This window comes from Delphinus delphis, chromosome 11 (assembly GCF_949987515.2).
Source record: "Delphinus delphis chromosome 11, mDelDel1.2, whole genome shotgun sequence".
NCBI lineage: Eukaryota > Metazoa > Chordata > Mammalia > Artiodactyla > Delphinidae > Delphinus > Delphinus delphis.
The window spans coordinates 45,209,107-45,234,554 of NC_082693.1; the positions used below are offsets into that span (position 1 = coordinate 45,209,107).

The window sequence follows — 25,448 nt, forward strand, 5'->3', positions numbered from 1 at the left end:
AGGGGGCCCGGAGACCCTCCCAGCCACCTCACGTTCTCTTAACCCTGGCTGGGAGGGATCCTGGGGTTGAGGGCTGGGTCTGGAGCTGCTCCAGTGGAAGGGAGGGGCTGGACAGGAAGAACAGTGGGGGAGGGGTCCCATTGTAGGGGTGCCGCCTACCCCAGATCACCACGGGCGCTGCACAGTCACAGGTACGCAGTCACGGTCACAGACACTCACAACCCGAGAGCACCCCACCCCACCCCACCCTCTGCCCACCCTTGGCTTCCCCTACCCTGAAACGCCCTCCCCAAGCCCTGCCCGCCCCCGCCCCCTTGTTGGGGAACAAAGCAATAAATTACAAGGCCCCTCCCAAGTCCCCCTTAGCCCGCTCCTGCTCCATCCCTTCTCCCTCCCGAGATGGTAGTGAGGAGGGACCCAGGCTTTAGGCTCCCCCGACCCTCTAGCTTCCATCCATGGGTGGATGTGGGGGGAACGTCCTGATTTCCACTCCTCATGGTCCCTTTCACGGAAAGGGTTGGGGACCCCCTACCCCCATGGGCAGCAGGGGTCCTGCCCCTCGCTGCCCTTCCCCCTTCACTGGGCAGTGAGATTAGCATAGAAAGGGTAGGGTCCCCCTTATTGGCCTCAAGTCCCAGGGCTAGCCCTCCCACTTACTAACACCTCCCTGTGGCGTGACGTCGCCCCAGGAGCCAGCCTGGGTAAGTGCTCGCGCGCCGTGGGACTGTCGAGCACAGGCAGGACTGGGTCTTTTCCCCCACCCCTAGGGGGCGCGAGCGGGCACATCCAAACGGCCAGGAGCAGGGACCGCGACGGGGGCGTCCCCTGCCGCCAACACCCAGAGGGTAGACCCAGAGCAATCCGAGGGTGCAAACTGTGGAGAGGGGGCGTGTCAAGATGGGGTCTCCATGCCTCGTTGGGGAGAGGGAGGTGAGTTTGTGTCTTCTGGGAGGCGTGGGGGCTGTGCCCTCTTGGGGGGGGGTAAGAAGTGCTCCCATGGGACGGGGTGCGGATTGGAGAGGTGAGTGGGTGCATCTGTCCAGCGGTCCACCCAGTGTGGTCGTGCCCGGCCCGTGGTGGGGTAGGGGGTGTCTCTCCGGCGGCGCAACTATACCAGCGCGACGGGGGCGTCGGCTCGGCCCACGCTGGCGGCGCTGCTCCGGCGACGGGGGCTGGGCGTGGCGGTAATGCTGGGGGTGGTGGCCGCGCTGGGGGTGGTGGCTGTGCTGCCGCCCTCACCCGGGCAGCCGTGCTGGAGGAGGATGTCGGCGCACAGCTGGCTGCCAGCCTGGCGGGCGTAGAACAGCGCCGTGCGGCCCTGCGCGTCGCGGGCGGACACGTCGGCGCCGTACTAAGGGGCGGAGACGGCCGCGTTACGGAGCGTCCCCGGGGCCAATCCCCGCCCGCCGGCTCCCCGGGATCGCCGGGCCCACTTCCAGGGTCCCTTTGGGGCCCTCGGGCTCTCCCGCGCCTGGCTGTTTGCCAGACGGAGCCCTCAGAGACCCCTTTACCATCTCCCCGCTCACGTACCCATAGCAGCAGTTGCGTGATGACGACGTGGGCGAGTTCGGCCGCCAGGTGAAGTGGAGAGCGAAGCTGCGGGTCCTCTGGGCTGGTGTCGAGCGGCCCGTGTCGCGCATGGGCCAGAAGCAGGAGAACGGCGGCCACGTCCTGGGCCTGCACCGCGGCCCACAGCTGGCAGCCCAGCGGCTCCTCGGAAGTGCCCAGCGGCGCCAGGAACAGCAGCTGCTCGTACTTGGCGCGAATCCATGACTCACGCTCCTCCCTGCAGGATCAGGGATCAACGGGAAGGGCTCTAGGGACCCCGCGCCCAGGACCTCTGCTCCCTACCCAGGGGACCCTCTCGGGAGCCGCACACCCTAAGTCTCCCCTACCCCTCTCCTGCACGCGTACCGCGAAGAGTCCCGCGTGGGTTTGGCACGGCCCCGCGTGTCACTCTCCCACACGCGATTGGCCATGTCGTTGCCAATGGCTGTCAGCACCAGGGTCAGCTCCCGCGGCCAGTCGTCCAAGTCGAGCGAGCGAACGCGGGACAGGTGTGTGCCCAGGTTCCGGTGAATGCCAGAACACTCGATGCAGATGAGTGCGCCCAAGTTCAAGCTGGCCCACGTGGGGTCTGGGGACGGAATGCAGGGGTCAGCTCCTGGCCGAGCAGCACGGGAACCCCAGCATTCATCAATTCCAGCGAACCACACTCCCTCCCACGTCCCTCCACTGCTCCCTTGCGCTCACTGGGGGCCCCGCAGTCCACGCAGATAGAGTTCCCCTTGGCGTTCCGGATCGCCTGGATGGCCACGGCTTCGCTTTGGCTATCTGTGCGCAGCTGCAGGAAGGGTTGGGGTTAGTACTGACTCTCCCTCTGAGCCCTTATCCGGACTCCTCAGACACTCACCTCTGCTCTCCGCCCGACCCCCGACCCATTACCTTGACCTTGCTGCTCTCACAGCATTGCAGACTGGCTAGAATCTGACTTTCGATGGCCTGAACCCAGGCGTCCCGCTCCTCAAAACTGGCTGCCTCAAAGTGCCACGTCTGACCAGTGCTGGACACGATCAGGAACTCGAAGTTTTCCTCTGGGTGGGGGGATGGGATGGGGTCATGAGGGACAGAATTCCAACAGGAGCTGCCTTCCCCAAACCCTCTTCCTCCCTGATATCCATCCCAAGCCCCTGGGAGTGGGGCAGAGTCACTGGGGAAGCAGAGGGTGGGGGAGAGCAGGAAGCCCGAGCACATGCAGGGGAAGGCAGGAGCACCCCCGCCCCTCTGCACCCCAGCTGAGCGCCCCACCCAGCTCCCCGCTTGTTACCTGCTTTATAAATATTTCTTAAACTACCAAAGGATTTTAGTTTCCACATTTTGCGCTTGGCTGGTTTCCCGAAGCGAAGGAGATAGAGACAGAATGAAGAGCAGAAGAGAGAAAGAGACGAAGAAAGAAGAAAAAGAGGCAGATGGAGAGATGGAGAGAGAGATAGTGACAGACAGTTCCAGAGACAAAGCAGGACAGACAGATGGGGAGAGAAAGCAGAACTAAAGTCAGTGGCCCCGGAGCAGAGTAGAGCGGAAGCCAAGAGCCATGAGAGTAGGCAGATCTGGAACCCGGGTCTGAGCACCCGGCAGAGAGCAGGGGCGGTGGGGACTGGTTATCATGACCGGTGAGGAGCCGGGTCTCTGGGAGGGGAAGGGATGGCCAGCATCTGAGTGAACACGGGGAAAGGGGACAGGAGTTCACAGGCCTGGGGTGAGGGGTCCCTGGGGTTCAGGGGGAGTCTCAAGGATCTGGGGGGAGTTGCTAGGGGCAGGAATGGGAATCATTGTAGTCAAAGGCTGTTGGGGGAGCTTGGCAATCACAGGATGTTATTGAGAACAGGAGCTGGGTGGTCAGAGCCCAGGAGCTGAGGAGTCGTGGGGGACATAGAGGTCAGGGGCTGAGTCCCTGGGGGTTGTGGGGCCTTCTGGGTGCAGGGGCTGGGGTGACAAGCAGAGTTGAGGGCAGCAACAGGAATGAGAGGGTCATTAGGAGGGGGGGCAGGAGCTGCAGACATGGGGGGTCACTGAGAACGGGCTGGGGACTATTGGGGTAAAAGGCATTGGCTGGGGAATGGGAGGAAGGACAGGGGCTGAGGGGCATCCATCCATTTTTCACTAAATAATGTGCAGAGTGGTAATCATAGTCAAGCACTCAGCTCAGGCACTTTTCCTCCTCCTGCAGGAGTGAGGTCAGGGATCTGGAGTTTAGGGGTGAGGGTGCAGGGTGGGAGTAGAACTGTCCACCAGGGCCTCACCTTCAGCCTGCCCAGCCGAGCCTTCAGTTTTAGACGGTGTTGTCAACTTTTTCCTCCTCTGCTTCTTCACCATGGGAGAAGGAGGGGGTTCCCGACTCAGGGGGCTCAGGTCTCCAGATGGGGTACAGTCTTAGGGAGGGGGACACAGCTGCCTCAGCTGCCCCCTCCATAGATTTCCTGATTTCTCCATAGCCTGTCTCCCCTGAACTAGATTTGGCATTTTAGGGTCCCCCTCCTCACCAACCCTCTCTAGGAGGTCCCCCTTGGTCATTCCTGGGAAGGAGGACAGATGAGTGGTTTAGAGTCAGACCTGTACTCAGATCCTGGCTCTGCCACTTACTGGCCTTGAGACCTTGAGCAAGTCACTTAATCTTCTGAGCCTCAGTTTCTTCATCCCTAAAATGGGGATAATAATCTTGACCCGACAAAGTTGTTGTGAGGACCATTTGTTACGATGTTACTCGCTATTTTTAAAAAATACGTATTTCCAAACATTCCAAACATTGATGGCTGGCTATGTGCTGCACAATGTTCTCGGTATAAGCCTCAAAGCAACTGTCTGAGGTAGAAACTATTATCTCCCTCTTACAGATGAGGAAACTGAGGTGTGGAGAGGTCAAGTAACTTGCCCAAGTGGCAAGCCAGGATTCAAGTTCAAGTTCAGGCAGCTTAGCTCTAGAACCCAGTTGTGTTAGCCATTATGCTAAACATGCCTGGGCACCCAGTTGATGCTCAAGGTGTCCACTCACGCATTCAGCCTCCAAGCTCCCACCCCAATTTCACTTCCCACTGCATCCCATCTGGATCTGGAAGACAGTGCAAGGAGGGTGAGTCCTCACTGACCGGTGCTGAGCGCTCGGGCCAAATTCCGGTCTGGCTTCAGCAGGTGCTTAGATGTCTGGTCTGGTGGTGGCTGCAGGGAACTGGGGCTGGGGCTCGGGCTTGGGGTAGGAGTGGTGGCTTCTGTCAGAAGGGGAAGAAGATAAATCCTCAGTGAGCTACTCAGTCTCTGGGCCCCACTCCTTACATGGTCCCTCTTCATCACCCACCTTCCCGCTTAACCAGTCCCACTCCCTTCTTCCCTACTACCCCTCCTTTTCCTAGCCCTGGCCCCTCTCCTGCCCCTTTGTCATCAGCCCCACTCACCAGGGCCTTCCCCCATCTGGACAGTGCTCATGTCCTTCACCAGCCCATTGATGCTGGCTGAGGGGCCAAAAGCAGAGATGGCCCGTGGCGGCCGCTTGCCGGGGACTTTGACTGTTGTTCGTAGCAAGTCCATCTCCTTGCCATGGGTACTGTGGATGTAATCCTGCAGCAGTATAGGGGTTGAGAGTATAGGGAAGGCTGGGGTCCTCAGTGGTGCTGGGAAGCAGCCAATAATATCGGCTAGAGAAGGGCTGGAGAAGGGGCTCTAGGAGCGGACTGGGTTGGGATGAGCTCTAGGGGATGAGCTCAACAGACCGGGCCCAGCACTGTCTCCTCCAGAAAGCATCCCCGAATGGCAGGCCAGGTGGAGGTCCTTCCTCCATTTTCTCCCACTGGACTGCAAGTCCTAGGGAGATGTATTCACATTTCCGTCTCCTGCATGGGCATATGGTAGGTGCCTAACAGATGTTTGCTAAACTGAAAAGAATAGGACTAGTGCTTCCGAGAACCGATGTTGGTGTTTGTCAGAGGCACAGACTGGGAGACCTAGAAGTGCATCCAAGGCCAGCCGGTGTGGCCCAGCCAGTCTCTAGCACTTACATTAATGCTGGGATGGTAGAGTAGGAAGCCATTACTGGACAGGGTCACATATTTCTTCTTCCATTCTTTGTTCAAGGAGTTGCCACTTCGCTTTAGTAGGAAGCTCTGGAGAACGGAAAGAGGCATATGGGAGAAAACCAGTTAAGAGCACCTACCCCCAGCCTGCCCCCGGTCCCTGGGCCACCCACCTGTTTGATGGGGATGGCTCGCCCACTCCCCGTTGTCTCTCCCCGACTGTCCAAGCTCCGCTTCTCAGAGTCACTGCCCCGACGATTCTGGAATGGTTATTGGCATCAGTTAGAGGGTGGATAGAGGGATATGCTGACGGAAGGACAGGGAAGACAGATGAAGAAGGGCCCAACAGAGAGGTCTAGGGATGAGGGAAGATGGGCAGGTAACAGAGGACAGGATGATAGGAGGTTAGAATGTCCAATACCGCAAAAAGGCTGGTCCTGCGCTTGGCTGCCCGGTGCAGGGACCCTGGGGTGCTCAATCCAGCCACGGCAGCTGCCTCAGCTCGGAGCTCCCGGTGACCAACATTGGGTGAGGATGGGAGGGAAGAAGAGTAATCGCTAGTGTGGCCCCCGTTACTAGCCTGCAGGCAGATGGAGGGGTCAGAACAGTTGAGATGCCCCCCACCACCAAGCTACAGTTACATCTGGTTCTGAGGAATTTGAGATATTCCTTCATCTCATCACCATTTATTTGTATTATCATTAATAATAAAACTCCTCACTAGCATTGCCACAGTGCTTTAGATTTTGCAGAGGCTGACTTCACAAGTATCATGCTATACAATGTTCCTGACAACCTTGGGACGTTTAGGTGAGTTGCTCAAGGACGCTGCAAAGGGTGTTTCAAGCCCGGTTGATTTCCAGTCCAACGCACTTTCTACAAATGGTATCACTGCCATTTCCATCTGCCCCCCGCAACCTCCTTGGGTTCTCTGTACCTGTCCTTGGATCACCAGCCCTTCCTCTGATTCCTACCGGCCCCTCTGTGGACCCTGAAACCCCAACTCACCTGCCCAGCTACAGGAGTGGAAGCAGCTGAGTGGCTTGGGGAGCTGGGCAGGGACTTGCAGGCAGCCAGAAGCTGTTGCTGTTTGCGCAAGGTCACCACCTTCTGGGCCACTGAGGGGAGGGGGAGGAGGAGGAATGAGCGGGGCAGACACCCAAGACCACCCTTCGTTGCCCAGCTTTGAGAACTCCCCAGGAGATAACATAGGTCCCAACTTCCTTGTCACTGTGGCCTTCATGCCACCTGTAGCCTAGCCAGCTCCTCCTGTCCAGAAGGACCTGTGGCTATGAAGCAAACCTTCTCTGACCTCCCTGGTCCCTCCTCCCTCCTATGCAGGTTAATTTCCTGTCACTCACAGAGAGAGGCCTGGATGTGTGACCTCCAAGAATATCCTAGTCCCCAGCTCCCTGATTCCCACATATGTGGGGATCGCCACACTCACCCTCTTGGAAGACCCGGTCCACGTTGAGCCCATAGGTCGCACAAGTCTCATAGTAGCTGCAGCGCTTCATATCGGCACACAGAGCCCTGGCACGAGCATCGCCCACAACCCGAGGGGAGGAAGCACTGATCCGGTCTAAGGGGACAAGAAAGGGGGAGGACTGGATGAGGGGGGCCCATCCCCACTCTGCTGCTTTCCTTTCTCTTGGGCTCTAGTCCTAGACTGGGACCACTAGGACAGGGTATGAGAGAATATCCCTCCTATGACCCAGGGCGATGGGAGCATATAAGCCTTTTGTGAATGCCGAGCCCAGCTCACATGCCCCGCTGCAGCATGAGTAGGGTGGGTTAGCCCTGTGTGAGTGTCTTCAAAGAATACTCCAGAGGTGAACGGAACGTCCTGATAAGGTCTGAAATGGCCGAGACTCATGAGTGACAGTCACCCAGCCTTGCAAATTCAATGAACCCTGAGCTGAGTGGGAGGACACCTGGCATATGAACCAGGAAGAGGTTGAATGTCCACGGATAACAGGTGGACTGTTCATCTGCAGCAAGAAAGCAGGAGGCAAGCGACAGGTGGAAGCAGCCACCTGCAAGATAGGCATCCAGACAGAAAGTCCTGCCGGCTTCATACAGGTGGGTACCGGAGAAGCTTTTCCTGGCTCGGCTGGAAAAGATGGCCTGGTGGCCCTCTCTGTGTTTTCTCCATCATTTCATTTGTGTCTTCTCTTTGTTTTTAGATAAGTTCCTTTGAAAAGTGTCAGCCTGACCCAGCTGTAGCAAGGGGAAGATGCAGAAGGCTTTCTAGCCACACTAGGGCCTGAGGTTTTCACTGTATTTACCATGGTGGTGGCATCAGGAAATGGCAGCGTGAGAAACACAAGGTAGGTGACATCTCAGAGGAATGAGGACTGCCACTGTAGCTGTCCCTTCCATCCTGGAGAGTCCTCTTTTCTCTCTCAGACCTTGGTAAGTTTATGCTTGCTTTAATGACTCTCTTATTTGGGAGACCAGGCTCCTTCCAGAGGGTTACTGAAGTTATTTGGAGACGAGGCTCCTTCCAGAGGGTTACTGGAGTCCAAGTAGCCGTGTCCACACATTACCAAGCTCTCACCTATGTTGGGTGATACCCAGTAGGAACTCCCCTGAAAGCAGCACTTCCCCAGCCCCTCCTTACCTTGTGTCCCCACCAATGCCAGGGCCAGGCCTCCTCGTCCCTCCCCCCGAAGGGAGTTCAGCTGCCCATGAAGACGGCTCACGGCCTGGAAACTGTTCTCATCCTCCAGGCTGAAGACGAAGATCACAGCATCTGCCCAGCCTGAGAACTTGCGGAGCGTGAGGGAGCAAACGGATGGTCAGACAGGTCCACTCCTCTGGATGCTATTCCCAAGGAGACCTGGGAAACCAGAGCCCTCTCCTTTGGCTAGTGCTGACCCCAGCCCACCTGCCTACCCCATCATCTCATCCCTCACCTTGGTATCAGGTGCCCCAGCTTCCTCTCGGATCAACACCAGATGAGTCTGTCCATCCACTAACATTTCTTTCTTGTGCTGCTCACCTGTCCAGAAGAGGTGGATGTGGTAGGAGGTCAGAGGTCACAGTCACCAAACCTCCCCATTCTCCGTGTACTTTAGCTATTCTGGCCTCATTCTTCCCTCTGGTCTCCATACCTGCATAGTCATTGATCACACTGCCTGGATCCCTGACCCCAATCCTTAGCTTACTATGGCTCCTGAGAACTCACTCTCTGTCTTCTCCAGCACCTGGTATGAACCGGTCAGGAATCGGTGGATGAGCGATGACTTCCCACTCCTGGCATCACCCAGCACACCCTGAGGACAAGGTTGTAGAACAGAGATTTCAGGAATTAAGAGGAAGGAGGATAATTGAGTCTGAACACTCCAGAGAACTCAAAGGGACTAGCAGTGTTAAATCATCCAAGCAAGGTCCTACAGGGCCTGGCTGACAGTCAGTCAGGAGACAGCATTTGGGAGGATCAGGCCATGCATGTATAAGAAATGATCTCAAGCTGGAAGTGTACAACAAGCTGAAGAATGTCAACAACTCAGTACCTTTTTTTTTTTTTTTTTTTTTTGGTGTTGTGTTGTTTAGGAAACATACTAGATGCATGTCTGGTGGGGGGCATGTCACACCTCTGGGCACTAGTTGGAAAATTTTACCCAATTCTAGGCAACAGAACATGAAGGGCTAGAGGGGAGATGTCAGAAATAAGAAGCCTGGAAGAGGACCATGGACAAGCAGGAAGAAGGGAGACTATAGAAGAAAAGGTTGTGCGGATGTATCAAGTCCTAGGAAGGTGCCATGAAGGTAGAATCTCAGGAGAACTGGAAAACTATTCCCCATTCTCACAGAGAGGGAAGGGAAGAGGTGAAGAAGAGAGAGTTGAGAGTTTAGTGGCGGGCGGGTTTGGGGGGGGAGGTCAATCTTCATACAGACAAGGGGACTGGGTTACCTACCAGGCGCAGTTCAGGAATGGAGCGGCTCAAAGTCCATTCCTGGCTATTGACCACAGCTTCTGTAACGGAAAAGTTGTAAGAGGGGATGCTCCAGGCCAAGGAGGGCTCCCAAACCTCAACTAGCCCTCCTCCTTTTGTAGCTGCCCAGCCTGGACTGGAGAGCTCTGTGGAAAGGCTAGGTTTGAGAGTGGTCCCCAGTCCTCCCATCCTAGCCACTCTCCCCACAGCTGTTGCTGCCGCTCAGTGGTTGCTTAGCAACGGAGCCAGCAAGACAAAAATACTTCGGTTGGCATCTCCCTTTAAGCACATCCCCAAACGTAGGTCCCTGCTCCAGACCGAGGGACCAAGGCTCTGACCGTGGCGGGTTCTTCCCTCGGGAAGGAGAAAAGGTGTCCTCTCCACCGGCCTGACAGATTCTCAGGGCAGATCTCAGGAAGAGGGGCTGGGACATAGAAGGGAGTGGGTCGTCCTCAATCTCCATTTCACAGGACAGAAACTGAGGTGAGGATATCCTTCCCCCTTTTCAAGGTCAACGGCACGGTGGCCCTGACCCCTCCCCACAGCCCAAGAAATGGAGCTTGGATTTTTTCTATACCTCCCTCTCCCATACCCTTCCCACAAGCACCCTCCAAGAGAACGGTGGGGAAGGGCTCCACTCCCTGGCCGAGAGAAGCCACAGGCCTGGGGAGGGATGGGGGGCACGGGGGAGGGAAGGATGCTCCTTCCGCCCGCCGGGTCCAGCCCCCGCGCCTGACACTAGCCGGACGTTCCCGGGGCGCCGCAGCTGCGGCGGGAACTCTGGGATCCGGAGCCATCTGCTCCCACCCGCACCAGAGCCAAACCCCGGGGGCCGCCCGCGCTCTCGGACCCGCCTCCTCTCCCGGGAGTGTGAGCTGAACCAAGACGCCCTCGCCTCTCTCTTCTAGAAAATAAATAAATAAAGACACCCCCCTCCCCGCAAAAAGACACTACTTTCTCCGCACCCTCTCCCAAGTCTCCAGGGGTAAGAATTGCCTTTGCAGCAGTTCCACCCCCCTGAGTCACTCCTGGTCGGTCCCCTGCGGGTTTCAATGCTGCTAGGGGGCCGGGGTGGGCGGTGGGGGAAGTGAGGCTTCCTATCAGCCCCTCTCCCTTCACATTCAAGTATTCAGCATGTTCCAACCCCCACGTACTCCCGTACTGCCCAATCGGCCTTCACTGCCTGGAAAGAAACCCACTGCCTCCCTGCTGCCTCACTAGCCTGCTCTCAGCCCAGGAAAAGACCTGTCCCTGGCGAGGAGCTGCCTGCAAGGTCACGCTCATGCCACCTACCCCAAGTGCTCAGGAGAAACTGAGGCTTCCTCATCCCTTTCACCTTCAGTGTTCCTCTGGGTAAGGCAAAGCCCAGTTTCCATCTCCCAGAGTCCAGCTGAGGCTGGAAGTGGGGTCTGGGGCTTCTCTGGGAGCAATTTCCTACAGCCACGCTGACCAAGGGCATTATTTTCCCAGAAAGCTCTGAGGCTTTCTGAGTCCCTCTGAAATCAAGTCTTCTCTCATGTCCCGCAATGCCTACTCACCCCTCTCCAGGACCTCTCATCCTTTGCCCCAGTCCTTGGCAGAGAATTGAGCCTGGTTCATCCACCCACCCAAGAAAGAAGCTTCTCTAAGTCAGTCCTGCACACCGCTCCCCCACCCCAAGCTGAGCATTTCAGGTGCCCTCCCCTCGCTGTTCTCAGGCCCTGGTCCTACTCACTAGGGGAAGCGCGGAGCTCTGCACCCAGCAGCTCCCTAGACCCGCTGCCAGAAGACAGGACCGGGGGTCCGGGAGGAGGTCCGGAGCCAGGAGGGCCCCCTGTGCTCTTGGTAAAGATGCCGCTGATAAACTTGAGCATCTTGCGATCTCGAGTGGATGCTCGGCCCCCCTCCCGGCCCCGTTTCAGCCCGGGAGCTGGAGGCTCCAGAGTGATTGGAGGTGCAGGCCCAGTGGGCAGCGCGGAGGCGGCGGTGACAGCAGCGGCTGGAGCCAGGGTTGCTGGGACGGTTAGTGGAGGAGGAGAGCCAGCAGGCGGTCCCGGGTGCAAGTCACTGTTGTCCAAGGTCTTACTCTTGCCTTTCCGAGGGGACAACTTCCCGCGGGCTCCGGGCCCAGCCCCGACCCCACCTGCGGTCGTGGCTGCCGCTCCCCCTCCCCCGGCGGCGGCGGTGACAGCAGCAGCAGCGGCAGAAGCTCCAGTCCCGGTGCTGCTCTTTGACCCCTTGACCCTGGGCTTGCCCTCGCTTTCGGGCCATGACAGGCGGCTACCGGTGCCCTTGCCCCCGCCGGCTTTGGCGCCACTGGTGGTCACGGTCTTGCAAGGCTTGGGAGCCGGCGGAGGAGGCGCCACCTTGAGCCTCCGGCTGCCGGTGCCGGGGTGCGGGGAGGAAGAACCGGGGACGCCGCCGCCCGCCCGGCCTTCGGGTTCCGGACCTCCCCAGCTCGGGCTGCTGAGCAGGGGGCGCCGGGAGGAGGTGGGGGCGCCCCCGGGCTTAGGGTCGGGACTCAACCCCCCGGAGAGTGGGGGCCCGGGAGGGGCGGCCCAGAGGGAGAGGCGGCGGCCGGGAGCCGGGGAGACGGGGCGGGCCGGACTGGCCGGAGCCGGGGACAGGGCGGGGGGCTCGGTGCCCCCGGCGCCCGCGCTGCTCGTGCTGATCCACAGCGCATCCTGCCGGTGGAAGAGACGCTCGTGCCGCTTCTTGCCCGGCTCCTCCGCGCCTCGGGGGCTACCAGGATCCCTGGTCTCGGTACCTCTGGTCCCCGGGGCACCAGCTGCGGCCGCAGACGGAGAAGGCGGCGGCGGAGGCACCGACTCGAGCTTGACCAGGGTCAGCGAGATGAGGTAGGTCGTTGTCCGGCGCTGAAGCGCGCCCGCGCCCCGGCTCATGGGGCCCCGAGACCCCCGAGCTGGGGAGGGGAGGGGACTCCCCCGGACTGCCTCAGGGGGGCCCGGCCATGGGGCCGCCCTGCTCGCTGCCCCCAGCCCCCGGACCCCGCTGAGCCCCCGGCCCGGCTCCGCTGTCGCCGCCGCCGCCGCCGCCTCCGCTTGCGCCCCCCTCCCATCACACGGGGCGCCCCCTCCCCATGCTCCCCGCCCTGCCCCCCCACCCCTTTGGAGCCCCGGGACCTTGGTGCTGCTCCAGGGAGGCGCGCCGGACCCCGCACCCCGGCCTGGGTGGCGGCGCTGAGATGGGCGGGGGAGGGCGGGGAGGACTGTAGAGGGGCAAAGAGGGGAGAGGGAGGAAAAGGGGGCAGAAAAGAGGAACCCGAGGCTAGGGAGAAGAACCGGTGCGGGGGAGGCGGCGGGGATGGGGACTCAAGGGGCAGCGGCCGCGGATGGGGGGTCGGAGAGGGGGTCTTAAGGAGGGTGGGAAGCTAATGGGGCTGGTCGTGCGGGGGATTCGCAGGGGCGCGGGGAGGATGCTGGGGATGGAGATACAGGCGCCGGCGGGGGAGGAAGGAGGGAAGCCGGAGGGGGTGGGCACCCACGGGTCTGGGGTCTAGGAGAGGAGGGGCGTGAGATCCGGGCGCAGGGTCTGGGGGGCTCGCCGGGGCTCGGCTTGGTCCGGATGCGCGCTGTGTCCGGGCGCTCCCCTCACAGTGAGGAGGAGGCGGCCCCCGGCCCCCCTCCCCACTCTATCTCCCCCCGCACCTTCTCTCCCCCAGCACGGCTGTCTGCGAAGGCGGTGCAAAATCCAGGACTGGATTTCCCTCCCAAATCCTGGGCTGGATTTCCTGGAACTTGGACTCACCTACTCCAACACTCCAGCACCCTCCCTTAGCACACCCCGGTCAGGGAGCGCTACTGTTGGGTATGACATTTAGGCGCGAGAGTAAAGATCGGTGTATGGGTGGACAATCCTCGGAGAAAACGGAGCAAATGCGGGTTCACTGCCAACTCTGGGGAAGCTGATGTGGGAAAGTGGGGAGCCCTGAAATCCCTTTCCCAGGACCCCTTGTTTCCCCCAGGTACTTGCACGAGTCCCCTTCCCCATGACCCAGCCCCCTCGCCCACCCCCACCCTCCATACGCGGTGCATTGACTGGGCCGTACTTGAGCCTAACTGTCCCAAAGTGAACTTGGAAAGTGTTCCCTGGGGATGGGGACAAACATGGAACTTAGCAGGGTGGGTGGAAGGAGAGGGTGCCTCAGGAGGGGAAAGATCTGAGGAGTCGAGGAACACAGGCCGAAAAGTGAGTCAAAAGACTCGAGCTCGGGGTGGAAGGAGAAGGAATACGTCTACAGACTGACACCACCCCCCATACCAAAATTCATCCGGTCTCCATAGCAACCGTAGCTCCAAGAGTGCCTCCGAAACAGCGGGGATAAGCAGAGAGGAGGATCGGTGTGCGTGGTGGGCGGGGGCGCCCGCCAGGGGATTCGGGGTTAATGGAGGCGCCACCTTCACACCTGGCTACCCACGTGTGGGGTATTTAGCGCCCCGAATATAAAGACCGCCCTCAGTTGAGGCAGAGGGTACAGGCCTCTTCTGGGTTTCCATTCAATCTCCTGAGGTTTTCGGGGTGGGGCTTTTTTAGAAGGTTAAAGAGGAGACAGACAGCAAGAATGGAAAACGTCTGCTCTGTGTCCTCCACCCCTTTAGGGACCTTGGAGTTGAAGGCTTACTGTCCTCCAGCCCAGGGAGAAGGTTGAAGTGGGTAGGCCGATGGGGGACAGAGGCTGAGACCAGCAGTTGTGGGGCAGGCGTCGAGGGAGGCCTCCTCTCAGCCTTGGAGACCCCTCCCTGGGACTCGGGGAGTCTCAGCGCTCCCCTAATTTGGCGTCCCACCCTCCTGACGCAGCGGAGACTATAATAAGTGCTGCCGTGGGCGGCTCTCGGAGGCTGGAGCCAGCGGCATGCTCGGCCTGGTAGGGGGTAAGGTAGGGGGGCAGTACCAGGATGCTGGGTGCCCTTTCCCTCCGCGGACCTGTCCCGAGGTCAGCACCGCCCCCCAGAGCCCCCCTCCCACCGCAGCATCAGGATGACACCATCCCCAGAACAGAAGACCCTTCAGCAGCCTTTTCTGAAAGAGAAGGTGAAGATTTGCTGATTCTGGCTTAATTCTCCTTCCTTCCTTTGGTGGCCTCAGTTTTCCTTTAAGTTCAATGGGAACAGAATACTGACTCTTAGAGTGGAACAAAAATCACTTATGAAGAGTGGTCTTCTCAAAGAGTTCAGCCTCCACCCCTCCTCACTCCCTCCTCTCCAGAGCTAAACTGAGTTCCTCTACCTGACTAAACCTCTTTCCTCCCCCACCCTTTTCTTTTCCTACTGGGGTGGAGCTTGGAGTTCCTCCCTAGGAGGCCCCATGGGGCCACTCCCCCCTAGGTCTGCCTTTCCAACAGCTGTAGGGAAGGTATCAGCTATAGTTCTTGGCAAATGGTGGGGGACAGGAGGTGAGAGGGGCACTACTGGAAGAAAGGAAATGGGAAGGAAATCAGACTGTTCCCTTAGGAACCTGAACCAAACTGGTTCTTCCCCAAGTTATGCTCTGACGGCCTCTACTATCAGAGGGGTCTGGCAGGAGGTATCCTTGATGGAAAGAACAGTATCTTGCCCATCCCCCCACCCCAACCCCCAGGTAAGCAGCTAAGAATGGAGAGGCTGGAAGAGACCAGGATATGATGGAGGATGTGCTTCTCCCAGACACCTTTCATGAGCAAAGCAGCCGGCTTTTATTGGCTCTTTGCAGCTTCGGGGCAAATTAGATGACACCAGACCAGAGGTGACCTCCAGTTCCACCAGTTCCTTAGTGGTGGGGCCTTGTGGATAGAGAGAAGCTGTTCCTGCCAGGGCCCCACCACAGGATTGAAGGCTGGGGTGGGCAGGAGGATGTGGCGGATGGTGTTGCCATAGCAGCACTTCCTCCCTGTGTTGTCATCACTTGCTCTAATGGCACTAAGGACGAAGGGCGGAAGGTGTGGGGGGGGGGCAGACAGGAACGTGAGCACGGGGAGGAGAGGGGACCGAGGAGAGTCCTGGGAACTTCTTTGCACTTCGGCTGTGCAGAGCATGCTATGTGAGCGTTAGTGTATGTCTGGGAGCCTGAGATACTCTGCGTGGTGTATTTCAATCTGTTGTGGTGTGTGTGCGCGTGTGTGTGTGTGTGTGTGTGTGTGTGTGTGTGTGTGTGTGTTCTCTCTACAGCTGGAGAACAAGAGGTCACTGATCCTTCATGGGTCCTGGGAATGACCACATTATCCAGTCCCAGAACCTCCTGCCCCAAACTGCTTCCTGCCCCGGACTCCCCAGGCAGGGTCCAAGTCTACCATGGGTCTGTCACGGCCTGTCTTCCCCATGCTCACCCACTTCTCCATTGTCAAGTTCAGCTCAGCAGTGACCTGTATTTTGATCCCCTGGGAGAAGGATCAGAGTTGGGGAAAGAGGAAGAATGATACCTCCCATGTCTTTTTCCATTCTTTCCAAATATATTCTTCCCCCAGAGTCCCAGCTCCATCTTGGGGACTAGAAAGTGGCTGATTGGGAAGTGCTGTATGATCCAGCAAGCCCTTATATGCCCCTGCTGGTCCCCAATACACCCAAGATGGGAGCTAATCCTTCTCTTACCTCGTATGCGGTCCACTGAGGTCTGAATGCTGTCCCGAAGTTCAGGGTCGCTCACCCTCTCTGCCAGCTTCCTGAGGCAGCTTAGAGCCTGCCTGGTCACCTCATGTCGTCTGACTTCTGCTCTCACTGCAGCTACAGCCAACTGCCTCTGGGCATTCATGTTGCCCAGATCTGTCTTGCTGGGCTAAAAGCAACCTCTGGCCCTGAAGCCCATGGCCCCACAGCCTCCAAACCCCAGAAGGCCTCTTCTGCTGCGCCCCAGAACTCCCCTCCCCTGCCTGCCCTTCCGTCTGTCGACTTCACTTCCTGACTGGTGAGTTTCAAACCCACAGCCTGGGTCGGCACTACCTCCTACACCACCCACCCCCTCTAGCGTTGGCCTATCAGCTCTGCCAGCTGGTCCCTGCTACGATTCCCCAGCCAGGTGGATGGAGAGACCTTAACAAGCATCCCAGGGCATCCTGCGGGAGGTGGCTAATTAAGATGGGTGTTGGTGCTGGGAGAATGTGGCACACCAGGTCCCAGGTGTAATCCCAAACTCTTGATGACCTACAGGTTTGTATTCAGTCTCAAACTCTTACAGGAAGCCATACACACCCGGTCTGCCACCTTTAATGCCCTGCATTCCAGCTTACAGTTGTACTCCCCACCTACTCCGCACATCCAAAGAGTTCAAATACTTACCTCTTGCAATGTAACCCTTCCTTAGTCGGCTTCCCCACTGCAACCACCTCCTGCTTTAAAGGGCCAAGTAGGTACAGGGAGAACAGGTTATGGAGGACAGTAACCTATAATCAGACAAAACCACAAGGCTCCATGTTCAATTAGTTTCATAATAATTAACTCATCTATAACACTTAATAGTTTACAACACTTTCACACATATAGACTTCACGACAGGCCCAAGGGGTAGGATTTTTATCCCTATTCTGCAGAAAAGGAAACTGAAGCTCAGAGAGGCCAGTAAGAGGTGACACAAGGATACCGATCTAGGTCTTCTGATTATAGTCCTGACACCCTTTTCACTACACCAGCCAACTAAGATGCTTGCCAACAAGTTCCCCTTATCCCTAATACCACTGTCTTGCCCTTGATTTAGGACCTGAGAGAGAAGAGGGTGGATGAGGAATTGAAGGACAGAATGAAGATGCAGGGGTGGGTGAGGGGGGAAATAGTGGATAGTTTGATGTAATCATTTTGTTTCAGGACTCAAACCTTTCTGGCCCTGCCAAACGCCTCTTCTCCTGCGTATCTAACTGATACTAATTCGTGAAGGATAGCGGATTTTAATATATTAATGTGTAGCTGGAGAGGAGAATTAGGGTTAGGATTACCCACGGGCAACTGTAAAATAGCCCGAACAGTAATAACTAACAATGAGTGTTTACTATGTGCCGGGTACTGTTCTAAGCATTCTATATACATATATTAACTCATTCAATTTTCACAACAACCCAAGAGGTAGGTGTATTGTTATTTATCCCCATTTTACAGATGAGGAAACGGGCACAGGCCAAAGCTTAAGTAACTGGCCAAGGTTACACAGCTAGTAAGTGGCAAAGTTGGAACCCATGCAGTCTGACTCTAGCGGTAAGATGATGCCACTTACGCAGTCATAGAATCTAAGTACGCACAAATGTAAATCATTATGTGGGTTTGAAAGGAGGTTTTTCATTTGTGTTCCTACTATGACTGCCTCTTTCTCTTGCGGGAAAGAGGAACTATGCCCTTTCCCATCCCCACGAAGAAGGCCGTGTGTCAAAGCACTTATTTAATAATAAACAAATATTGATCAACCACTATGGCCGCGCCTAGTGAAAATGTGGACTCCTCCTTCCCCTCATATTTATGCATATTCCAGACCCCTCCCTTTGTCTTTTTTTTTTTTTTTACGCGCCCAGGATCAGGCATGTACTCTGAAGACTCCAGCACACTCATGTCTGTACCTGTGGCTTTGTCACATACAGGAATGCGCCGGCCCGAGGCTGCTGTTTTTCATATTGAACGTCTAGCATGTTCACACATCCCGTTAGGAGAGGATATGGAACAGACTATGTGTACCAGTGGACGCACTTGCAAACATGTATTTGCTAGGTGTCGCTGTGCCCAACCCGGGGCCTCTGTAGCCGGGGTAAATAGCTCAATATTTTGCTTCTCTGGGTGTTCCAGCGTGTGACGCAATAGCAGCGAACGAGGGCGTCATCATGAAGTCACTGCAGGAGAAGGGGAAAGGGGCGGGAGGGCACTCCCTTGAGGGGAGGAGCCCTTTCACCCGGCCCTCGAAGCGGCACCTTCTCTCTCTTCACCGGCACCTTCTCTCTCTTCACCGGAGTTTCTCTAGAGCCTCCTCCCTCGGATAAGACCTCTTCCAGCTGCCACCACAGAAAGCTCTGTTTTCAATCCGGGGTTTTGAAGTTTAGGCTCTGGTCACTTTGAGAATCTCTGGAAGCCCTGCCCCCAGTTTTAAGTTTCATCCAATAAAGAACCTAAAGGAGGGGCCGGCAGGCGGTTCAGTGACGCAATGCAGATTGATTGGCATTCAGGCCATCGACGTCCTGGATTAGCCCCGAGTTTCGCCAATGCAAAGGCAGGGGTGGGACGGTGCAGGCGCAGAGGATTGGGTTTGGCTGGACTCGATTTAAAGAGACAGAAGCTGTCGGGGTCCAAGAAGACGGTACCCACGACCCTCCCCCCAAGTCCTTGGGACCACTTGGGTCCCCAAAGCTGGGGAGATGGTTTGCGGAGGCTTTGCCTGCTCCAAGAATGCGCTGTGCGCGCTCAACGTAGTCTACATGGTGAGGTTTTGGAGGTGGGGGAAGCTTCAGGGCGGAAAAGCGAGCAGGGAGAATCTCTAGGGTACTTCCGATGGGGAGAGGGGTGTACTGGGGATTCCGGGAAGATTCCCGGGAACTTCCGGCGAAGAGGGAATTCCTGGGGACTTCCGTGGGATGAGGGGAGACTTCCGGTGATCAGAGGGTTTGTCTGGGGGTGGGGGTAATGAACTGAAGGCTGTGGGCTTAAAGGCCCAGCCCTCCCTCTTGTGAACTTAAGTTTCTCCCAAATAGAAGTGATGGATGAAGCTAAACGTTCCATTTTACATTCATAGACTCTACTATCCCTGCCACCTCCCACCCCTATCCCAGCCGTTCTGACCTCTGATGGGAGGAACGCCCAGGGATGCTCCCGGCCCTGATAGTAGCACCTCCTCCTCTCCTTCATTCACACAAAACTCAGTTCTTTTTTGTCCAACCCCCGGGCCCCGCCCCCCCCCCCCCCCCCCCGGCCATGGCCTTTGGCTGTGGTGCACACTAGAATTCTTTTGAGATGTACCTGCTCTGTTTCCCATAGCTGGTAGGCTTGTTGCTCATTGGAGTGGCTGCTTGGGCTAGGGGCCTGGGTCTGGTGTCCAGCATCCACATCATCGGAGGAGTCATCGTTGTGGGAGTCTTCCTTCTTCTCATCGCGGTGGCTGGACTGGTGGGTGCTGTCAACCACCACCAAGTACTGCTGTTCTTTGTATCCTGACCTGAAGTGATGGGGGCACTGGGGCTCGTGGGAGGGCCGAGTCAGCTAGGAAGTTAGTGACAAGGGTAGGAGACCTCAGGCACCTTGGGGATATGCCTCCTTGCCCTCCCTTATACCATACTCTATGAAACAGAAGCTGATGATTTTATTGTTTTCAACTGACATAATTTTATAAGTTCTATGACTAGATCAGATAGTTATTATAGGTGGAACATAAAAGAATCTAGGACTTTTTTTTTTTTTTCCCATAACTCTTCCTCTCAGTACATGATCATCCTTGGTTTGGTCTTCATCTTCCAGTTTGGAATCTCTTGCTCATGTCTGGCTATTAACCTAAGCAAACAGGTAAGAGGGTGCCCTTTCAGGTACTTGATTTTTTTCCGCCTCTAACCTCTAACTCTACTCTCAGTCTGGCCCCAAAGATCATTCTTAGGTCCACTACTTCCAGCATCTGGAGCCATTTGCTTCCTCTGGGATGTCTGGCTAATTGTCCATGAGGACGATCCAGAGGAAGTGGGTAGCTATCATTGTGTCTGCACCTTTGCTTCTGAAGGATGTTAACTCCCTTTACTCGAACTGGGATCACGATGTAGGGGGTTCTTAAGGTTAGCAGCAAGTAATTTTCTTCTGCCTGTACCCTGCAGACAGATGTCATCAATGCTTCCTGGTGGGTCATGAGCAACAAGACCCGGGATGAACTGGAAAGAAATTTTGATTGCTGTGGCCTGTTCAACCTCACAACCCTGGACCAACAAGATTATGCTTTCTGCACTGCAGTGAGTTGGTGTGGGAAAGCGTGCAGGGTGCCAGGGCGGGAATGGACTGACACTGGGCAAGGCCAATGCCCAAATTGGCAGATTTGAGTTTGAACGTGATTGCCTCTCTCTAGTAGCTCACTTGTATTGGGGCTGTGTGCTGGTGGGAGTGGTGGGGTGGATACAGAGACTAGAGAATTAGCCAAGTGAGATTCCAGGCTGTAGGGTACTGATCAGGAACTGGAAGATAGTTTCTAGGGTCATTCACCATAGATATTAGGATAGAGCACTGTAACGATTCTGCATCCTCAGACACACGTACGTGTGTTTTATCCTCAGATCTGCAAGAGCCGGAGCCCCACGTGCCAGATGTGTGGAGAGAAGTTTCTTAAGCATTCCGACGAAGCCCTGAAAATCCTGGGGGGCGTTGGGCTCTTCTTTAGCTTTACAGAGGTAACATTCTCTAGTTCCCTTATGTCCTTTCTCTGCATCTCTAAGGCTTAGCCCCAGAGATTCAGAAATGGTGCTTATCTCTTTCCCTTTGCTTCTACAGATCCTTGGTATGTGGCTAGCAATGAGATTTCGGAATCAGAAGGATCCTCGAGCCAACCCCAGTGCCTTTCTATGAGACTTTGGATCCTTCTGACTTCTCTCCTGCTGTCTGCTTTCCCTAAGCTTTTTCTTCCTCCCTTAGGGAAAACCTGGGGTCTACAGCCCTTTTTGTTTGAGAAAAAGGAAAGGCCCTTTGCTAAGCTCCCTAAAGATGACTGAATAGCTAGGCTTTATGCCTTGGCATCTTTTGTTGGGAGTAAGATTATAAGGAATAAAGAAAAACCTTCCTTCCTCTCTCCCTAAGTGAATATGGGAAGCTCCTGGCAGTGCATGAAATGGGATGGGGATTGGAGTCATTCTTGGCTGTTTCCCCTCTTCTCCCTTCCACATACTAGACCATCTCAACACATCTTTGCTCCAAGAGTAAATCAGGGATAGATCCAGAGAGAAAACCAAGCACTCTTGTAATAAGCAGGACTCGGTTTGGGGAAGTTCAGTGAATATAAAAATAAAAACCATTTAAACTCCATAATCAAAGAAGCAACGTAAGTGCCTTTTCTTCTCTTTAGTTAGTTGAGGGGCTCCACTGACTATGTAGGCCCTGTGACCTAAGGAGAATGTGCGGGGAAGTTCCATCTTCCAAATGTTTTTTTCAAATCCCCAAACGGCAAAGCCAACCAGAGAAAGAAACATTAAAAAAAAAAAAAAAAAAAAAAGACCAGATTTCTTTGTTTTGTTGTTTTTCCTGTATAAAAAAGGATCCCAATATCAAGGTATAGGGAAGGGGAAGAACAAGGGACATACCCCTTGGCGTAAGGACACAGAGGGGGCAAGAGGAGGATAAGCCTCAAAAGGAGGGGTGGGAGGGGAATGTCATTAAGGCAGCAAAATATTCTCTATAAAAAGTTGGAGTCGTCTCCATAGCCTCAGAGATGAAGGCAGAGGATCACCTTCTTAGTAGGGGGCTCTCCACTCAAATGTTCAAAGGAAGGGAAATGTTGGCTTCTCTTCTCTCGGTTCTGCTGCAACCATTCCATGGCTCACTCTGGGTTACCTTCTGCCTTATGTAGATAGGAGTGCTGCAGGGCTCGGAAGGCAGAGATCCGCTTGTGTGGGTTAAAAGTCAGCATCTCCTGAGAAGGGAGGCAAAGGTCAGAAAACCATGAAAAAAGACTTCCGCTCACCCCCAACAATACCAGGGATGAGCTATTTTCTATATCCCTCTTTGTGGACAGCCATTCAAAGCAGCAATAAAAACTAGCCCATCCACCAACAAGTCTCAGTAACCACCATGTGTTTGGGTCCCTTTTATCCTGCTCCATTTTCCACCCCAATCTCACCCTATGCCCACGCCCAAGCCCAGTACCAGCAGCAGCTGTGCTCCAGACTCTTCCATCTCAGGTACCACCGACTGCACGGGGCGGGGCCCTCTAGGGGAAAAGGCTCCTCGGGGTAGAGACACATCTCGGGGCCAGTCATCCTCTGGGGGCAGTCCGATCAGGCTATGGGGAACAGGAGAATTCTGGTCAGGAGGGCCCTTCTCCAGCCCCCATCTCCAGGGGCAGAGCCAGTTGCCATTCAGGGCTTAGCAGAAAGAGAAGGACTCAGAATGGAAAACTCTTCCCCTCTGCAGGTCACTTACTCAAAGATTTTGCCTAACTGGTCAGCTTCAGAGTTTCCACAGAAGAGAGGCCTAAGGTGAAAAGAGACATTCATTTAGGTAGCAGTCATTTTCAAAGATACGGTAGTAGAACGACTACTGCTTAGTGGCTCAAAACATAGGGTAAGAAGAATAAAGGGTTACGAAATTCCTAATCCCACGACATTTCAGACCTGCTGGTTACGGACCAGGTGGCCAGAATTCAAGTGGAAGAGTGGGCAGGGGATGGATGTGGTTTACGAATATGAGATTTGGGAAATTCAAGATGTTCAGGATACTTGGGCCCCATACTTTCGACGAAACATCTCTGCAAAGATACAGCCAACACTCCACATGTCCACAGGTGTTGCGTATGTAGACTGCAAAAGAACTTCCGGAGCACGGTACCAGAGTGTAACAACCTAACGGGAATAAGAGGAGTGGATGAGGGCCCTACGAATTACCCTGAAGCACAACTGCTTCACTAAAGTCAAGGATGTGACAAACACATGCCTTCTCAACTGCTATGGGCAATCACTCTCCTCCCCCAGCCAGACCCCATTTTGGCTGCCATCATTCTACTGACCACAGGTGTAAGTGCCATCTGGTAGCTGTAGATTCTGGCCAGGCCGAAGTCGGCCAGCTTGACTGTCCCACCACTCGTCACCAGAATGTTCTCTGGCTTCAAGTCTCGATGAACAATGCAGTTGGCATGAAGGAAATCTAGGCCTCTTAGAAACTGGCGCATCAGATCCTGGTTTGGAAGGGGGAGGTACAGAGAAACTGAACTAGGCACCATACCTGAAATCACAACAGATGCTACTACAAAGGTCCCAATCTACCTCTCAGTGTCTGCCCACCTTACTCACCTTGATGGTCTCCACTGGCAAGCCTGGCGGGGGTGCCTTGTCCAGATATGTCCTTAGGTCTTGGTCCACATGCTCAAACACCAGGGTCACTTTGGTCTCCCGGTCAGTTCGGGCTGTGGCACAGACGTCCATCAGCCTGTCCGGAACAAATGGTAACTCACTGTGCAATCATCTTTGACCCAACATGGCCTCCTCTATTCCCTCAGGGTCCCCACTTCTCTCCTGACCACCACTCCACACCTATAGGTTAGGTTGTCTTTTCCCTTTTACTACCCACTCCCAACCCTCCATCTTCTCACCGCACAACATTGGGATGCTCAAAAGCCTCCAGCCGCCGCAGTAAAGCCACCTCACGGACTGTGCTGATGGGCAGGCCCCCTCCAGCACCTCCTCCATTGGGGACTCTTACGCTCTTGAGGGCCACAAAGTGGCCACTGTGGGGATCACGGGCCTTATACACCGTCCCATAGGCACCAACACCAATCTCAGCCACTGGCTCATATCGAGGGGTAGCCATTCTCAGACCAGAGGAGACCCTACAATCACAGAGACTCCTACCACCGAAATTCCTTCCACAGTTCGGATGGTATGAGCCTGCAGCAACAAAGTGACTCCCACAAAAGACATCACAAAGACAACACCAACAGCATCCCGTCCCTTTCCCAAACTTCCATGATGCCGACTCCCAGGTAACACAATGACCCTAACCCCAACCCCTCCAGCCGCGTGAGCTCCTAGAATAAAAAAATGCATTTTCCTTTGGGGCGATCGAACCCCGCACAAGGGAAATGCCACACGACACACTCCCTACATCGAAGACCCTACACCCAGTCCCTGAAATTGCACCTTCCTACGGCCACAAAGGAACATATCACACCCTGCCCCACTTCCCGCCCTCGAGCGACCCTTCCATAACCAACCCGCGTAGGAAGCCGTGGAGGGCGAGTATGGTCTCCATTCCTGGAAAGGGCTACACTTACCTCACCCCGTGTCTGGAGCTGCGGGGGCGGCCCGTTATCGGGGCCCCGGAGCCGGTTCCTGCCGCGCCATACACTAGCGCTCGGTTCGGGGCAGCTGGACGCTACGGGCCCGACCATAGACACAGGCCACAGGCTAGAGCGGCCCCCTTTACCCCCACCCTCACCATGTGACCAGCTGCCAAAGAGGCGCGCGGAAATCGAGGGGGCGGGGAGAACGCCGGACGTTCGGAGCACGTGACCATACTACTCAGGCGCAGAGGGGCAGCCGGGAGCGGCTTTGAACGGGAAGGGGGCGGGGAGGGGAAAGGGGCGGAGGGGCGATGGCAACCACGTGATCTGTTGCTATCACACGTGACCGCTTGACATTGCTTGGAGAAGCAGAGGTGTGGTTACGCAGCAGGGCACGTGACTGGCTGCCGTAACTCTGGATCGGGGCTGGGGCGGGAGAAGAGAGAGGGTGGAGTCCAACGCGATGCCATGGCAACCTGGGCCACCCAGGATTCCCAACACTGGGCTGGAAGCCGAGCCTGAGTGCATCTCCAGTCTCACTACCCGTCTCTCACTCTCTCTCCTTGTGGGGAGGTGGGTCGGGGGACGGGAGGTGGTGCTGTCGTCTTTCTGCTCCACCGCTATCGGAAAAACATATTCTCATTTGTCTTTGTTTCACTCATTCAACAAATTTTTACTGAGTCCTGCTTCCTGTATTTATGTGGGGGTTTTGTTTGTGTCCTTTAAACTAGTGATAAGGCTATCTGTAAAGATATAGCCACATATTTTATATGTGGTCATATAAAATAGGGAGTAGACAGTACCCATATGAGGGCGAAACTAGGATTAAAGGATTGATGGAAGGAAGATTAATACAGTAATCCAACAGGAAGAGTGGCAAGGTAATACCCTTCCCTCTTCTCAACTTTCACCTTTTCCTGGGAGTGTTAAGGCAGAGACCAGATACCTTCTGGCAGAGAAGTTATTGATGAGCTGGAAACAGGAATACTTGACCTTTAAGGTTCTTTTCTGCAGTAAGATGCTATGACATATGTGTATATGTGTATATATA

The 25,448-nt window shown here is 55.7% G+C and overlaps 3 protein-coding genes across 6 annotated transcripts; 1 reads left to right on the forward strand and 2 right to left on the reverse strand.

Annotated features, from left to right (window-relative positions):
* Positions 1–315: 315 nt before the first annotated feature.
* AGAP2 (ArfGAP with GTPase domain, ankyrin repeat and PH domain 2) lies at positions 316–13,122 on the reverse strand. The gene is made up of 19 exons (XM_060025093.1): positions 11,220–13,122; positions 9,488–9,546; positions 8,755–8,842; positions 8,483–8,568; positions 8,188–8,335; positions 7,012–7,146; positions 6,573–6,682; positions 5,986–6,144; positions 5,738–5,824; positions 5,550–5,654; positions 4,950–5,112; positions 4,647–4,766; positions 3,804–3,932; positions 2,828–2,887; positions 2,446–2,594; positions 2,254–2,344; positions 1,915–2,137; positions 1,531–1,786; positions 316–1,351 (listed from the first exon to the last, which is right to left on the reverse strand). The coding sequence occupies exons 1-19, from the start codon at positions 12,385–12,387 to the stop codon at positions 1,109–1,111; spliced, it is 3,579 nt and encodes a 1,192-aa protein (XP_059881076.1). The 5' UTR covers positions 12,388–13,122; the 3' UTR covers positions 316–1,108.
* A 5,520-nt stretch (positions 13,123–18,642) lies between these two features.
* Positions 18,643–21,392, forward strand: TSPAN31 (tetraspanin 31). Of its 2 annotated transcripts, XM_060025098.1 has the most exons (6): positions 18,643–18,863; positions 19,417–19,584; positions 19,858–19,938; positions 20,238–20,369; positions 20,688–20,801; positions 20,902–21,392. In XM_060025098.1, the coding sequence occupies exons 1-6, from the start codon at positions 18,801–18,803 to the stop codon at positions 20,974–20,976; spliced, it is 633 nt and encodes a 210-aa protein (XP_059881081.1). In that variant the 5' UTR covers positions 18,643–18,800; the 3' UTR covers positions 20,977–21,392. The 2 variants fall into 2 exon arrangements, with proteins under 2 accessions (XP_059881081.1, XP_059881082.1); XM_060025099.1 differs by lacking the exons at positions 19,417–19,584; positions 19,858–19,938 and having other exon boundaries at positions 18,644–18,863.
* Positions 21,393–21,588: 196 nt separating this feature from the next.
* On the reverse strand, positions 21,589–24,577 carry CDK4 (cyclin dependent kinase 4). Of its 3 annotated transcripts, none has more exons than XM_060025094.1 (8): positions 24,389–24,577; positions 23,708–23,944; positions 23,409–23,544; positions 23,126–23,293; positions 22,852–22,961; positions 22,543–22,593; positions 22,267–22,402; positions 21,589–22,033 (listed from the first exon to the last, which is right to left on the reverse strand). In XM_060025094.1, the coding sequence occupies exons 2-8, from the start codon at positions 23,923–23,925 to the stop codon at positions 21,941–21,943; spliced, it is 912 nt and encodes a 303-aa protein (XP_059881077.1). In that variant the 5' UTR covers positions 23,926–23,944; positions 24,389–24,577; the 3' UTR covers positions 21,589–21,940. The 3 variants fall into 3 exon arrangements, with proteins under 3 accessions (XP_059881077.1, XP_059881078.1, XP_059881080.1); XM_060025095.1 differs by having other exon boundaries at positions 23,708–23,962; XM_060025097.1 differs by lacking the exon at positions 23,708–23,944.
* Positions 24,578–25,448: the final 871 nt, after the last annotated feature.